The sequence below is a fragment of the Dermacentor silvarum genome, chromosome 1, assembly GCF_013339745.2.
Source record: "Dermacentor silvarum isolate Dsil-2018 chromosome 1, BIME_Dsil_1.4, whole genome shotgun sequence".
Taxonomy (NCBI): Eukaryota; Metazoa; Arthropoda; class Arachnida; order Ixodida; family Ixodidae; genus Dermacentor; species Dermacentor silvarum.
Genome location: NC_051154.1, coordinates 147,112,622 through 147,129,003, shown reverse-complemented (window position 1 = coordinate 147,129,003; position 16,382 = coordinate 147,112,622). Strand labels below are relative to the sequence as shown.

Genomic DNA, 16,382 nt, shown 5'->3' with positions numbered 1-16,382 from the left:
TGGCTCCGATGGTGTGCTGTTGCCAATGCCATAGGCACGATTTTGGTTGCATTTTTAATTGTAACACATGGACAATTTCTTACCTATTTTCTTGGAAAAAAAGGTGCCAGTTAGAATCCGGTAAATACAATGTCCATTCATTGTGAGCTGCCATTTTAGCCTGAAACTCTACCAAGGGCAGGTTGAAAATTGGTGTTTTGGGTAAGTGCACGTGTTCCTCACATTCACTGTCCCCTAGCGCTGTTGGCAACACACACACAGAGCAATGTGTCTGTGTTGGCTCTTTGGCTTTCTTTGGCTCTTTTGGCTGTTTTCATAGATGGTAGTCGATGGTCATGGTCAGACTCTGCAAGAAAAACGTTCGCTTGCTCTCTCTCTCATTCATTCTCTCTCTTGCTTGTTCGTTCGGAGTATTCACTTACATTAACAATCATCATTGATGGTTTATGCACATTATTTTTGTGCACATCATGTAAGCGCTGGCCGTCCAGAATTTAAACGAGACAATGTAGCTAGTGGGGTCATCGTTGGGAGTCAAGTGCATGCGTGCTGACCAGTCAAGTTCGAATTATTGGGCAAGGGGCAATTTCAATGTCAAAATAAATAAATGTATTTGCCCTTCAAAACGTAACGAGCACGAGCTGGAACATTCGGTCCGTATCGAATTAACTGGAGTCAAATTAATGAAAGTCTGAATTAATGAAATACTGATGGCAGGAAGTTCAACTAACGTATGTGTAATATCTGGACAAGGGGAATTATTATACATACACATTTTATTAACGATGACACACCTTTAGACGCAGCACACAAGCAGCAGCAAGCTTGGAGCAGAGACTGACAGGCAACACATTTTTTCTTAAATCACAGCAACTTTGCTGTTGCCGATTTCGCCTGCTTTAGGAACTAGTCTTATGAGCTTGCTTGAAGCAAGTATCCCTAAAGTGAGTGCCCTTACAGCATCAGACTTCCAAGGGTATGGTCGGAGACCAACGAGCCAAACATTGTTCGGGCGTGGTTTGTAGTATTGAACATCTGTTCACATTCAGTATGGCTATGAGAAATTGATCCACAACATTAGAGAGTTTTAGCTTGTCCGGTATTTCGGTAAACATAGGTGGACTGGGCGTTTTACCAGAGGCGTGGAGGCGTAAACGTGAGAGGCCCGCATGGTGCCAGCCACCTGATGGCGCAGAGCTCAGTCAGACAAACATAGATCTAATATTGAAGTAACCGAGTGCATTCTACTTCGGCGCTGGTGTAACTTCTCGACAGCAGCGCAATCGTGTTGCTGCTGAAAATTTACACCAGGGGCAAAATGAAATACACTTGGTTACTGCAATATTAGCTGTGTTTGTCTGACTGAGCTCTGTGCCACCAGGTGGCTGCACAATGCAGGCCACTCACGTTTACGCCTCCGCCCCTCTGGTAAAACACCCAGTCCACCTGCGTTTACCCGAAAACCAAACACGGTAAAACTCTCTATTATCATCGCAATCCTGTGGAACCTCAGCAATCCGTCTGCATCTCGAATATTTCATACCTGTGGCCACTATACGACACACCTTGGTTTGTTCAATATGTCCAACAGAAGTTTTAGTTAGCAAGTTGAATAACTCAACTTTCGTAAAACTTGGCACAACAATCATAAAATCATGGAATGAGCCCAAATTTGCAAACTTGATGCAAAATTGGAGAGACTTATCAGGTATGTATCAGTAAAAAAAAAAATAAACCCTTAAGTGTTAGGAGTAAGACCATAGCTCAAAGTTGGTTTTAAAAAATGATGTAAATACAACTTTTCCATCCACAACACCACATTTTATAGCTCTTTTCTGCTTTGTGCTAATACTATGTGGGCAATAATAAAAGTGAGCAGTCAGCCTGAAGACCTGTATCAACATGTTTTGGTCATACTATTCCTATTGCAAGTGAGAGTAAAAGAACCTCAAGTGGTCAAAATCAATCCAGAGCCCCCCACTTAAGCATGCCTCAAAATCAGACCGTGCTTTTGGCAGGAAAAATCACAAAATAAATTTTTTATAGAGTTCAAGTGCAAATATTTTAAAGCAGTGAGGTGCAATTTTATATCCTATTTTGTTAGGACAAAAAGAAAAAGAAAATATAAAATTAAACAACTCACCGAGTACCTTTCAAATCCTTGATGCTTTTCAACACACATCTTGTAAAGACGGCAAGATGAAGGAAAATGAGTGAAGAATAGCTTCAAGGGAGTGCAGCTATGACGATTAGAGCCATAGAGCCTTCGTAACTGTGATGACAGTTTGTTCAGCTCCTGCAAAAATTTTAGGGAAAACATTGACATGCACCATCACAAGCCGGAACACTCACCCAATCGCCCCCATAACAGCCTAAGAAACTAACCACATATATGTTAGGCTTAGGGCAAGTTATTGTGCAATATCTTCAAACTATATGACGCACTACCACACCATGAAGGGTAAAAAGAAGGACACCGACCACTGAAAAAATACAAGAAAGGACGTTTTGGCTCCCCTGACAGGCTATAAAATATAACGTAAGCAGTGCGTGTAGATGGGGGGGAGGGCTCCGTCATTCCAGTTGAGGGTGCTATCTGTCGTTTGGATTAGAAGGGATTCCAAGCGGAGTCTTGAAGTAAAATTTTATTCCTTTTCTAATATCTTGGCGTTATCCCAATCAATCCTGTGGCTCAAGTTACCTGCATGTTCTTCCAAGGCGTTTGATGCGACTTTTTCTTGTTTACATCGACGATGTAAACAAGAAAAAGTCGCCTCAAACGGCTAAAGCAGCATATCAACGATGATCGTTGATATGCCGCTTCAACCGCTGTACGAAATTGCCTATCTCGCCGATATATGCGCAGTCGCAGTCTTCACATGGAATCCCATAGACGATGCCAGGAAACTTTATCTTCGGAAGCTTGTCTTTCACGTTTACCAGTGAAAAGCAAAATTTTTTTTTATTTTTTACCATAGCAACAAATCACTGTTGCGAAGCAAAGCTTATGGGTACAGTCTAGGATTCAGTCTAGGCAGCTAATGTACCAAATTTGATGAGGTCAAAAATCTAGTGACAGTAGAAAGCGGATTTTTTTATTCAGGCCATCAATTTTTTTATAGATTGTTGAAAATTGCAAAATTTAGAAAAACAAAACTACCAAGTTTAAACTCTGTAACTCAGCAATGAACAACGATATTGCGATTCTGTGAACTACATTTAATAATACGCCTAAAGCAGACAAAACTGATATATTATACATCCCTGTGAAATATATTACGAAAGTGTGAATAGGACTTTTGCAAAACCCTTGTAAACATTCCGACAAATCCATGTAAACTGTACATTAATGTACCAAATTTGTCCGCTTTAGGTGCTCTAACAGATGCAGTTTACAGAAGTGAAATATCTGTTTTCTACGCAGTTACGGATTTGTAAACCTTGTGCTTCTATCTTTTTTTAACTTACCAATTTGCTATAATTTTTGTAATAACTTCTAGGCCCTATATAAGATGCAACACATTTCATTCAACATAGTCCAGGGGTCATCTAAAAACATTTCTGCTTTTTACGTCTATTTTAATAGGCGGCAACGGAGTTGGGCTCAAACTAAAGCTTTCTCTTAATTGTTTCGTTACCGTGCCTATAGAAATCGATCAATTTGATTGACAGTTTTTCAACACGTTGATAAACATTTTTGTTGAAGTTCTTCTACTAGCAACATCATGCACCGTCTGAAATGAACAATGAATTTTAACTGTTTGTCAGATTTTACAATTTTTGGCAGGTTGGAGAGTCTGTAAAAATAAAACTGCAACTGGAGTTATCGTTGAAACTAGCCTCCAGTGCTCCTAGCACTTCTTCAACAAAAAGGCACAAAATTGCACTTTGGTTGACTTTGCTTTAAATGACAGCACCAGTGAAGATGCAGAAGCTTCTCTCAGGTTGTCAATTTTCTGATCCGACGTATGGGCTGTTTTAACAATGTCTCGAACAACAGTAGATGCTCATGAGTGCGTGTTATTTTGATAATTGTGTTGGACTAATATCAAGTGCAGCTTTATTTTCCACACCGTGGGTTGCTTTCATCCATCAGTGCTTCGCCAGCGTATGTACAAGTTATTACGAGCAATCCTTCCTGTGCTGTGAAGTTTTCACTCATACAAGAGCACGCAGTCTATTTCAGACCAATCTTTGACCGAAGCTTGACTAGCTGTCTGATTTCTTACATTTTGAACACCGCCTGCACAAATGCCCTTATTTATTGCTGTACAATATCGTGCAGCGCTCCGTATTACTGTACACCACTGCACAGAAACTGAACAAAGCATGGGGAGGCTCCAGCTCCAGTTGAACACACACTAGACTACCTTGCTTGCACAGAAAATCCAATCTAAAGCAATAATCAAGCATGCGGAGACTTCTGCATGCTCCCTGAACTGGAAACTATCGATTCACAAGCCTAAAGAATGCAGCAAAAAACAAACCAGGTGCCTGATGCAATAAGTAAACACAAATGGTAAACACGAATGCTCCCTGTACAATAGGAACTCACCCGTTTTCACATTTGCAAAGCCACTGCATTCCTGCATAGCATGGACGTCACTATGGCTAGTATTGAGGCCAACAAATCTTCATAAAAATATTTTTGCATGATCTGACTTACAAAAGTTGGGAACTAGGAACCAGGTGCAGATTTTGTATATTTCAGATATTTTTTTTACTTTCAATACCTATACTAAAAATAGCAAATTATTACTTTCATTCGTCTTCTTTGAGGTGCTTATTTCATGTTTCACATAAGAATTCTCTAAAATTGTCGGAGCAATTATTACTGCTATACATTCATTAAGAACACCAGTGATCAGGCTAATGATCAGACTATTTTATGTATCGCAGTATAGATTGTGACTACTACGTCTTGAAGTAAAATGTTACAACATAAAAGCACCGAAAATGAGCACATTTCTAGCAGTAACGAAAGAGTTAAGTGCACTTGCTCATCTGTGCCAGGAATGAACCTCACAGCACCAATGTGGATTAGCTGGCACACATGAAGGCTGGCAGGTGGCCAGGACAGTAGAAGTAATGGCAAGTAGTAAGCTGCACTTGCGAGCAGACACCAAAGCTCAGAGTTGAAGTGCTCAGAGATGAAGTTTACAGGGACACACATGGACCATCAGTGCTGCAAGCTGAAAGTTTCCCGCAGCTGGCCAAAAGCAGCCGAAAAATTGAATGAACCGGAGTCGAATTAACGGAAGTCTTCTGTATATAGCTGATATGTTCCCATCAGCAATGTCTACAGACAGAACATGTTTACTCACTGTGTTCAAAAGGTGCTGCAATGCCCCTTTAACTAACAGCATCACCTTGTTTGCATACATCTAAATGGACCCCTTCCTTCTACTTTGGACATCATCTTTTCTTTTTTTTTTCCTATTCCTGTGTTCAGTAACAAACATGTTTGGTGACATGCATTCATTATGACATGCATGCATGGTGACATTAACTCGCACATCAATAACACTGAAGTTTTCCAATATCATTTGAATGTGTTTCATGCTTCGCAACTACTCTCGTGCAGCTGGTGTAAACTTTTGAAGTCTATTTGACCAGTTTATCATCACACTGAAAAAGTTCCCAACTCTGTTCAATAAAATATACCATCTTAATACAGTAGACAGCAGTTCTCTTTTTCAGCCACCATCATACATTTCTTTGCCCAATAATCACAGATCCAAGGTTCAGGTTCCCAGCAGAACAATAAATTCGTACAGTCACTCCTTGGCCCCTTAAACAAGGCACAAATGGAACCAGTTACCACCCTCCCGCCTTTGTCACTTCGCTCACAGATGCCAATGCATTCGAGACTATACACATTTATAGTGACCTGTTGCATAGTTTGCTATGATATATTACATTCAACTCACTCCTCTCAATAGAACTTGAGTTGAGACTGAGAAAGTAAAATAAATAAAACTGATTACAATTGTTACTATACACTTCCTCTTGTTTATCAGGACAGTTACTGTACTTCCTCTGACTGGACCAAAGATGCATGTGGACAACATGTGATTATGCATTTATAGAAACGTGCTACTGAATATTTGAAAAATTGTCAAAGACAATTTCTATAGATGTGCTATAGATGTATATTTGTAAAACAATAACAATTTAATATCATGACAGTATTATAAGACATGCCATTACAGTATAGACCACTTATAACGTAACCGCTTATAGTGCAGGAACGGATATAGTACGGTCTTTTCAGACTCCCATTAATTTTCCCATAACACTCCATGTATACGCATACAGCTTACAGTGCAGCCGCGCGAGACGAAATGCCGGTTATGATGCAGCTTCCGCGGGAAAATCTCGCCGACAAGGGCGATAGCGAGCACGCTTCTCAACGAGGTGTGCCCACCGATGGGAGAGGAGATCAACGAGGGCGATGCTGAGAAGGAGCATGAGACGTGGAGCATGAGTCCAAGGGCGATAAAATCGTCGCCGCACGCCGTATGTGCGAGTGAAAGCGCGCGGGGGATGCGCGCCTTCACGGAGAGCGAACACACAGCGGAGAGCAAAGGCGACTTCCATTGCGCGAAAGGCCGTGGGGCTATGGAAGGGAGGGAGGGGGGGCGACGCTTTGCCGCGGCACCAAATGCGTATCTTGCAACCGGGCACAATGGGAACTGGCAACACAATCTCCCACGCGAAAGGAGCAAAGCGGGAAGGCAGCACAGGAGAGAGGGAGGGAGTGGGGGCTTTTACTCTGCCAACAAATGCGATCGCGCCTGTGCCGGCTGTCGGTGTTGTCGCGCGCACCGTATCTTGAAAGCTATCTCCACACAGCTCTGACCTTTGTATGCGCTGTGCTTACACCGCTCAGTTTCCGTTGAAGCGATAGACCGCACGAACCGTCGCTCACTGCAGCGGCCGCGTTTCCCCATGCCCGCGTTTTGACAGTGGTTGTCTGTGGTCATCGAGTCTATTCAAGTTTGCTTGTGCGCGTTGACACCATGCTTGTTAATTCAGTTAGTAAGCGAATGTGTCAAGTTTATGCAGCCGATAAAACTACTATCCCTACTCCTTATAGCTCTCTACTAATTTGCTATCGCAATTGATGCTTCGCCTTTCAGGCAAAACTGAGACATTTTTTTAAAATGATTACTTTGTCTGCTTCATGCGAAGATCGTGGGTACTTGGACATTAACCTTTCAACGTTCGTAAATTAAACGGATGCAAAACTCCCAGTCGCATGCTTCGATTCTCGGATACGCGCGGCTGCTTGGTCTACATGTTTTGAAAATCGTTGTTTTGGTTATAGTGCGGTACTGCTTATAGTGCAGACATTCACAACTCCGGCGACTTATGTTATAAGCAGTCTACACTGTATTACAAAGCAGACTTTATCCAAAGCCTCGCTTCATAAACAAGGAGTGCTTCAGTATTAAAAAGTCCAGCAACAAACAGCATGAACACAGTAACGGTGACAGTTTAGGTGGCACAGATTAACAAAGTTAATCCATACTAACACATTTAGAAGCCACGAAAACATGCAAACAATATTTCAGCTACTGGTGCAAGCTGAAGTAATGTTCAGAATAACGCCCTTATATAAGCACAGTGGCATCAGTGGAGTTTATGTGATCTTGGGTATTTGTCACATGTAAGAGAACCACCAGGCAGCTGGCATTCGCTGCAACATAGCTGTCGGGTTTGAATGCCTAGTGCATGCAACTGCTTCATGCCATGTTACAGAGATAAGCTATGTCCTGCAGTGGACATAAATATAGGCTGATGATGATGATGAATTATATGGTGTGTTCAGTTAAGAAAGTCAGTGCATGTCCACTGACCCCTTTTAATTTCGCTGAAAAAAAAAAGTATTTTGCTGTCTGAGCCCCCAGCACCACGAAACCAATCTTAGTTCTACAGAGAAAAAATTTTGCTTTCACCAAAAAAAATTCAGAAGTTCCCACTGAGTTGGAACCGGTTTTTGCGAATTGCATGAAAATGGGATTCTGATTAGGTCCCCCCAAAAAAATTATTGCAGCTGTGGGTCTGAAAAATTTTAGTCACATACTATGAACAGCCTACATTATCCAAATGTTATTACCTTGCAGTGTTGGTGCTGTTATTTTGAGAAAAAAAATCGCAAATATGGCATGTTCAATAATGCTCAGCTTTTATATTTTTAGGAGGCATGAAGCCACTCATGGTAGTCACTATACTTTTCGGGTCACAGGAAAGGAAGGTGCCGTATCACATCAGAGCAGTGAAGCCCATGCACCGAGAGCCAAGGTGAAGCCACTGGACTTCGTATCCAGCTTCGAGGCCTCTACCATGCCAAGGGTACCCCCTTGTGCTCTCGGCGTCATAACCATAACTCCAACTGCATGGATGGATTCCTGGTGTTCGCATGGGGGCAACCAGGACTGTGTTTAGAAGGTGCTTCGCCTCGCCACCATTACTCCACTCCAGACGCCGCCTACGTCACCACCCCACCCAGTCCGTCTTACTGTTACCGTGCAGACCATCAAACTGTAGGCCTTCTGACTTTGATCTTTTCCTTGTAGACTTGTTTTTGTGTGTTTCATTTGTTTGTAGAGTTTCGCTTTCTCATTGTGCTGTATTTTCTTAAATGAATGACCTGTTGTGTGGTAACGAACGACTCCGTCCCTTCATGCACTGAGGCTGAGCGTCAGCAGCAATTAATTGAAAGAACGTCGTCACATCAGTATTATAATGGAGTTCTTTTGCATAAGAAAAAGTTAGCTACAGATTCATGTGTAAGAGAAAAGTGCTGTAACTAAAGTATAGCCAGCAGCCACTATTTGCCATGTTTACTGTCTCATTGGCAGCAATAAAGACAGGAGGCATGGCACAAGTGGTCTGCTGCAGCATTCATGTCTTCTAACAAAGGGCAAGCACATACCTTATCACTCATGTGTTCTGTGTGCCCCATGTCAATGCAGATGCATGGAGCAGGCATTTCAGAGCCTGGCGAAGTGTCACGATTGACTGCCTCCCCCTGTAGCAGCCTTTCAGGCCTCTGCCGCTGACCTGAAATAGTAACATGTAAATTCACCTCAAACCCAAAAACTTAGTTTAATGCTTAAGCTTTTCCAATGTTTTATTAGTAAGTGTGAAATGTTTAGGTGGCGTCAACCAGCCTTCCCTCACTAAGCATCACCAAGAATAATCTGTCAGTGATCAATCAGGTAGCAAAGGAAACAAAGCTCTGGACCAGTGGTTAAGCAATAACCTGAATCCACAACATCTCAATTCCAGGAAAGGCACTCTACACTAAGCCATGAGCTCAGTGCCACCAGTATGTGCTGGAAGGCACTCCTGCAACTTACAAAGCATGTCATATGAGAAAGTTTACTGATGATAAACAAGAAAAATGAACAAAAGTGTCATTCACCACTAAATTTTTTAGCACTAATGATGATCACATGACCAAAATAGGAGGATGTGAACCTGCTGGACAAAGGAAACGAATGCATTGACATTTGTAAAAAAACTGCACCACAGTAAAGTAACTGGTGAAGTCAGCTGGGGATAAGAGCATATGAACCTCGTAAAGGACAGCACCCGAATGTAGTGTCAAAGAAGTGCTGCAGCAAAAAAAGAAGGTTCATTTGGACTATCAAGGAGCTGGTCAAATTGTAATGCAAGGCATCTGGATAACGCACTGCCCAGGAACGAGCCAAACTGAGAGGACACATGCCACTGCAGGCTCAAACTTTTCTTTTTAAAACCTGCCACGGTGACTCAGTAGCTATGGCATAGCACTGCTGAGCATGAGGTTGAGGGTTCAATTCCCACCTGCAGCGACCCCATTCAGATGACGGTGACATGTAAAAATGCTTGTGTACTGTGCTTTGGGTGCTCATTAAAGAACCTCAGGTGGCCAAAATTAATCAGGAGCATTCCACTATGGCATGCCTCATAACCCGCTGCACAGTGTCGAAACATTAAACCCCCCAATCTAGTCAAATCTTTTCCCTTTAAGCTACAGTCACTAACCTTAGCTGCTAGTCAGGTGAACAGTAAGCCAGACCTTAAAAAAGCAAAAATTGTACATTTAGTTGAGGTCTCAGTTGGAGCATTACATTTGCCCCCTAAAGGTACCGTATTTTCTCGCATATAACCCACACCAATAATTGAAAAAAGTTGTTTAAAAAGTGGGGGTGCGGGTTATCTACGAATATTCGCGAAGGGAGGGGGTGGGGGTCGGCTTCACGGCAACGCATGGCCTGTCATGCAGAGTCCGCATTGTCCACATGCCTTTTGACATTGACGTGTGTTAAGCCAATAAGAGGCCAACACAGGCTATAGCCATATCCACATCCATAGTCTGGCCAGTGGATGGCCGACGGTCTTTATGCCCTCAGACCGACAGGACGCGTGCGAAGGCCAGGTATTGAACTGCTGTGCCAGTGGATCGTAGATGCACGAGGGGCGATCTCGGCCGATATGGTGCCCAAAAGCTTTAAAAAATGTGCCATAAGCAACAGCTTAGATGGTTCCGAAGGCGATTACGTCTTTGAGAGCGGCGATGAACCCTCGGATGGCAGCAGTGAATCGGATGACAGCACTAGCGTTGCGGTGGTCGTTTTTAAATAAATTTGTTTAGAAAACGAAATGATGGCTGCGCGTAGTTGTAACTTCCTAGTCCGCATTTTTTTCGGATAAGCGTGCGGGTTATACACAAGGTTTTTTTTTTTTTTTTCTTTTCGTGGAGTTCGAAGTTGAAGTTGCGGGTTATATGCAAGGGCGGGTTATATGCACGAAAATACGGTATCATCATTAAAGCACCCTTTCAGATCCTGAATTTCTTTACTTGATTTTAGCTCATATGACGACAGCATGTGAAGAAAAAAAAAAGCAAATAGGTTTTCATACTAATGCACAGTAGTTGCTTGCAGGATACTGGCATTACGTAAATGCCCTTGCCAAAACGTGCTGCTCAAGACTGGCTCAGGATCCTGCAGAGCCAGCACAGAGACTACTGTGTGTGCAGTGAAGAAAAACTCACATTGAAAATGAATTGTGATACTGAGAAAGGTTTACCATCTGTGGTAAAAACTCTCCAGCCTGTTACTTCAGCAATATTGTGGGAAAGCGAAGCGGTAGCAAAACCACTTCACTTTCCCACCAAACACAAACTCTGCTTATGCAGTGCACAAGATAAAGGATCATAATATGGTTACCACTACAGGGATGGAAATTATAAGCCACAAGTATTTTACAAAGAGTCAGCATGGCTAATAAGCACTAGTGAAGATAACAGACATTCTACTTACCACCAGAAATTGACTTGACGTCACAATCTCCAAGTTCCTTTGCTGCAGCTAGTCTGCTTTTCCGAGCCAGTTTCTTCTCACGACGCTTTGCCTTCCGGGCAGCAACTACCCTCTCATATCGGGCAAGTTTCCTCGCTGCATTTTTCTGTAATGTGCAAAGACAATGCTCAATGTTTCTAGTCAACACAGGCAATCAGCCTAGAGCCTCTCAGCCATTAACACTAACCTGCATCATAGCCACCTGCAATAACAAAAGCAGTCAATGTTCAGAACTACACTCAAATAGCACGACTGATACAAGGACACACAGAGACACAAATACTACAGAACAAGCTATGTATTCATGTCTCTGTGTGTCCTTGTATCACTCACGCTGTTTGAGTATAGTTCTGAAAATGAACAAAATAGCCCTCACCTAGATGTTACAGTCAATGTTAAACTGGCCGTCAAATGTATGCTCAGGACTACTACTCCTCAGAGATTCTAGACAACAAAATATACTGCTACTGGGTAGTTGTAAGCAAGTTGCCTCAATTTATTTTTTTTCTTGAACAGCTTGCCCTGAGGCATATATGTGTGTCTAAATAAAAGCGTGAAGGCCCTCCTCACACAGAAACTGTAGTAGCGGCTTAGCGAACATATCATCTATGAGCCAACGTATATAACTGTGTTTGATCTATTCGTAGCCTCTAAGAATTAGCTTCAGTGTAGCCCTCGTTCCTGGGCAGAACCCCCAAGCTGGTGAATGCCTACTGTAGATGCTGGTGCAGCACACATTAAACAGCTCACAGGGTCTACAGGTGTTGGGCCACAGCTCCAGGTGACAGAAGGTGTAAGGGCTGTCTGAGCCTGCAGTCTCCGAAAAGAGACTTGCATAGAGATTACGGGGAAGGGAGCAGACACATGGAGGAATCTAGGTACATGTGTGTTAACTCTGTGATTAGCAGTGGTCTAACAAGGGTTGTAGCAAACATTCGACAAGGAGACTTGTCTTCGTCAGGGCAACAACATCTGTGTAGGACAGAGAGGAGGTCTGGAGAGAGGGAAGCACGTGGAATTTCCGGTGTGGAAATAGAGCATGCATTTCTGTCCGCCAGATCATAGTACTGGTTTTGGACATGTCCCTGCACCCAGTGTACATTGATGATGAATAAGGAAGAACTGTGAAAACTGTGTACGTCTTCGCAAATTAGTGGCACCTTGGACACTTCCTTGAGGTTTCGTACAGCACTGAACCAGTCAATGCAGATGTCAACTACACTAATGTTCATCAGCATATTAGTGCCTTTGACTGTGTCATGCTTTGCTTAGCTTGCAGCTCACGTAGTAATAACGTGTCCGGATTTTCTGTCCTGTATCACTGAGCAGCTTGAACTTCAGGCTGCGCTGGACTGAAAAAGGTGACTCAGCCTCATCGCGAATCAGCAGTACACCACACAGTGTCCACAAGGGACAGTTGTCTCTAGTGCTCCGGGATGCATATCACCTTACTGATGCTCATCTAACATGGTAACCATGCATGAGATGGTATAAGCTGGGCATGCTCTTGTAGTGTAGGAATTGAAGTGAGACGTGGTTTCATTACTTAAAACAGAATGCAACCAGTGTTACCTAATGTAGAGACACGTCCCTAAATATAGGGACCTTTCAACTTTTTCGTTCCAAGGCCATGTATGCGATTTTTGCTGCAAAGCACAGGAGCTTTTAGAAGTCTTGGAATCACCGTCAGTCAGAATGTGCTAAATATACTACCTTTGATTAATTAAACTGTCAGCTTTTCATTTGTAGCTGCTCTTGTGTACCCAATAATTATGGTATCTACTGCTTTTGTCAAATCTTGTAGTTGTCACGACAAGTGTCCAACTGTTATATTGTTCAAGCTTACAACATGCTAAATACTTCATGTGTGAAAGCTCATCTTTCAAACATGCACTTGCAGTAAGAATAATTTCATTCAATAAAATCACAAAGATACCCGCCGTGGTTGCTCAGTGACTATGGTGTTGGGCTGCTGAACATGAGGTCGTGGGATCGAATCCCGGCCACGGCGGCCGCATTTCGATGGGGGCGAACTGCGAAAACACCCATGTACTTAGATTTAGGTGCACGTTAAAGAACCCCAGGTGGTCCAAATTTCCGGAGTCCCCCCCTACGGTGTGCCTCATAATCAGATCGTGGTTTCGGCACGTAAAACCCTATAATTTAAAATCACAAAGATGTCCTCCCTCTATAAAATGGCAGCAAAGACAAGACAGCATTGATGCTGGTGTTTAGTGCAGTGACTGCTTTGTTTTTCAGTTCCATTTCATTTCTTCAGGATAAAAACAGAATTGGAACTTAAAGCTTACAGAGAGGTTCACAAAGAGGTACACAGAGAATAGTGAACACAAAGACAATAGAAACGATAGTCACGCGCACAATGTCCATGTGCGCCTTTCATATGTACTATGTCAGTGTGCACCGTTCTCACTCTATCACAAATGAACTCACCCAAGTTTCCACCTCTGCAAGATATTCATGAATAACAGTTAGTAGAACTGAATGCAATAGCGAACACCATAAGCAGCATATTTTTTTGCGATAATGTTTAAAATCTGCTGAGCATACCACTGTCTCGTCAACACTCATCTCACATTCATTCTAATCATATTTAACAGTTCATTACTTTTGAAAATAACATGCTAAGAATTCAAACATTTTTTTAGTTCCTCCAGTAGAAATGTAAAATTGATGTCCTGTGTGAGCCTAGCATTCAAAACTGCAAGCTCAGACAGATCAGTCAGCAAGTTTCACCAGCATTCTATAGAGCTCACTGATAATTTTTGCATTGTTTGCCTGTCATCGCTTAAATTAAGCATAACACAAAAACTCGTAGGCACCACAGTCAGATTGCAACGCAATAACTTAAACCGGCTGAATTTGCTTTCTGAGAGTTACTGATGGCATATTGTTCACATTTGTACAGATGAACAGAAAGTACTAATGCCAGTAAGTTATTATATCATATAAACAAATAAATGCGGCATCAAGGAGACTTCACAACGCTGGGTCAGTGTCGAACTCAACATAAAAAGATTTACACTAAGTCCGCAGGTAGCAGTATGTTCATAAAATCCTGAAATGTGATAAAGTGAGCCATAAGGATTTCTTTATCACTGCAGAATACAAAGTACACATGGTTCTCAGCGCAGAAGAACTGCGTTTCCGAGCTGAGATCAAAGGCACCATACATTGATTGTGTAGTGCTGTGTTTCATACTTCCGCAAGAATAAAAAAATCGCTTCCTTCAAGGCGCGCAAATTTAAACAATTATTTCAGCGAAAAACAGTTTCTTGGAGGGCATTACAAGGCACAGCAGCTTACCGACAATGTCTGTGGCTCAGCAACAGGCACGTCCTGATTTTGTGTCTCATCAACAGCATTATCACCGGTGGCAAACAACGGGCTTTCATGGATCGGGGTTGTGCTCTCCATAGTGTCCGCTGATGAGCTGCAACAGGAGGTAAAAGGAGATTTTCAATCGACATTGAATGAATATAACGCGCAAAGAAATTAATTAAAGAAAAACTTTTCGGTACCCAACTTCCTCATAGTATCAAATTTCACTGCACTTTCTTTTTTTAATCTCAAGCTGGTGAAAACTGAAAGCATCTCACTATCTGCGCCAGCTTCAGTGCTTCAATCAGTAAATGTGTAGAAAGGCTCGTTATAGCTGCTTGTTCACAAGAAGGCCGCTACCATTACAACGCTAGCTCATTAGCAATGTATGAACGAGGATAATGAGGAGTACGATGATCAAAACAACCTCCTGTGTAATTTGTCTGACAGACATCCACATTAGTAAATCCGTGCACGATGGACCGAATACACGCAGTCTGCATACAGGGCATGAGAAGGCTAACCAAAAAAAGACGATTTGAGTGAAAAACCTCAATATTATGTCAGGCATTACCTGGAAGCCCCGAGATGACCAAAAACCATGCCGACCACGAGGAGCTAAGCATAGCACGCCATAGGTTGTTTTGAAAATAAATTGGATTGGATTGTCTTGCTTTTTGTACCAGCTACGCGTTCTTCAAAAGACAGTTTCGGTTTCAGTGTTTGGGCATGACGTCACTAAACGTCAGGTATCCATTGCGTTTTCGGCTCATTCAGTACTTTAATTTGGTTTGTTTCGCTCGTCCTCGGTCGACTTTGGCGCCAAAAGTTATACAGCGGAAGAAACTCGCGACCAAGATGTTCTGCTTTTCTGACAGCAAGTGGTGACGACTGCAATATGTCAAAACCGTCACCGTGGCTTCCTTCTTCCAAGATTACATCGCGTCACGCTTTCTACATAAACAGCGTGCCGTACCACGAGGCCATAAGTCATTGGACTTGCGGATAGTGTTCCTGAGTTGCAAACATGGATGGAAAGCTGTTGCCAAAAGCATGATGACTGTGTATGACTCCTGATACCGATTTTACTACCATGATCATGCAAAGCTAGAGCTCACAATTGCACTCCCACATTTGTTTTCCATTGTTTCTCTACGAGCCATGGATTCGCATAGCGTGAAGGATCGAGTCGGAAGTTATTTAGTGCAGCTGATGAACTACGCATTTTCAAACCCCTAGAGGTTTTGTCCACGCAAGTAAAGCGTCAACTGTTCATTTTGCCTAGATATACTAACAGGAATCTCAAAAGAGAAATACCAAAATGTGTTGTCCGTGCATGTGCCTTCAACCTAATATCCACCGCGTAACTAATAATGTTTACACATGGTGTTTCACTTAACTTGGGCCAAATGTTTAAAATATGCAAATGCTACGTAGCTGAATAGAACCAAGGTAATGTTGTTTGCCATCTCAAATATTATAATTAGATGAAAAGTATCAATGAAGAGATTGGACAGCAACATGAAAAACTCCCGATACTGATTTCTGTTGCTCAATACGTGCTGCATCAAATTGTTTTTCGGAGCGTGAAAGAAGCCCGCGAATACACGCAAGATTGCCGCGCGACTGGCCGCTCGAGGCACTTCGGGCATCTTTCACGCTCGTCGACCTCACCAGACAATGACA

The 16,382-nt window shown here is 42.5% G+C and overlaps 1 protein-coding gene across 5 annotated transcripts in view; it reads right to left on the bottom strand.

The window, feature by feature from the left end:
* The window catches only part of LOC119436217 (tRNA methyltransferase 10 homolog B-like), a 51,551-nt gene extending 36,214 nt beyond the window's left edge, over positions 1–15,337 (bottom strand). For all 5 annotated transcript variants that reach the window (XM_049656342.1, XM_049656345.1, XM_049656333.1 and 2 more), the window contains exons 1-5: positions 15,271–15,337; positions 14,682–14,808; positions 11,319–11,463; positions 8,942–9,069; positions 2,144–2,296 (exon numbers count right to left, since the gene is read on the bottom strand). In XM_049656342.1, coding sequence (XP_049512299.1) covers positions 2,144–2,296; positions 8,942–9,069; positions 11,319–11,463; positions 14,682–14,808; positions 15,271–15,299 — 582 coding nt within the window. In that variant the 5' untranslated portion in view covers positions 15,300–15,337. The remainder of the gene's footprint in view (positions 1–2,143; positions 2,297–8,941; positions 9,070–11,318; positions 11,464–14,681; positions 14,809–15,270) is intronic.
* Positions 15,338–16,382: the final 1,045 nt, after the last annotated feature.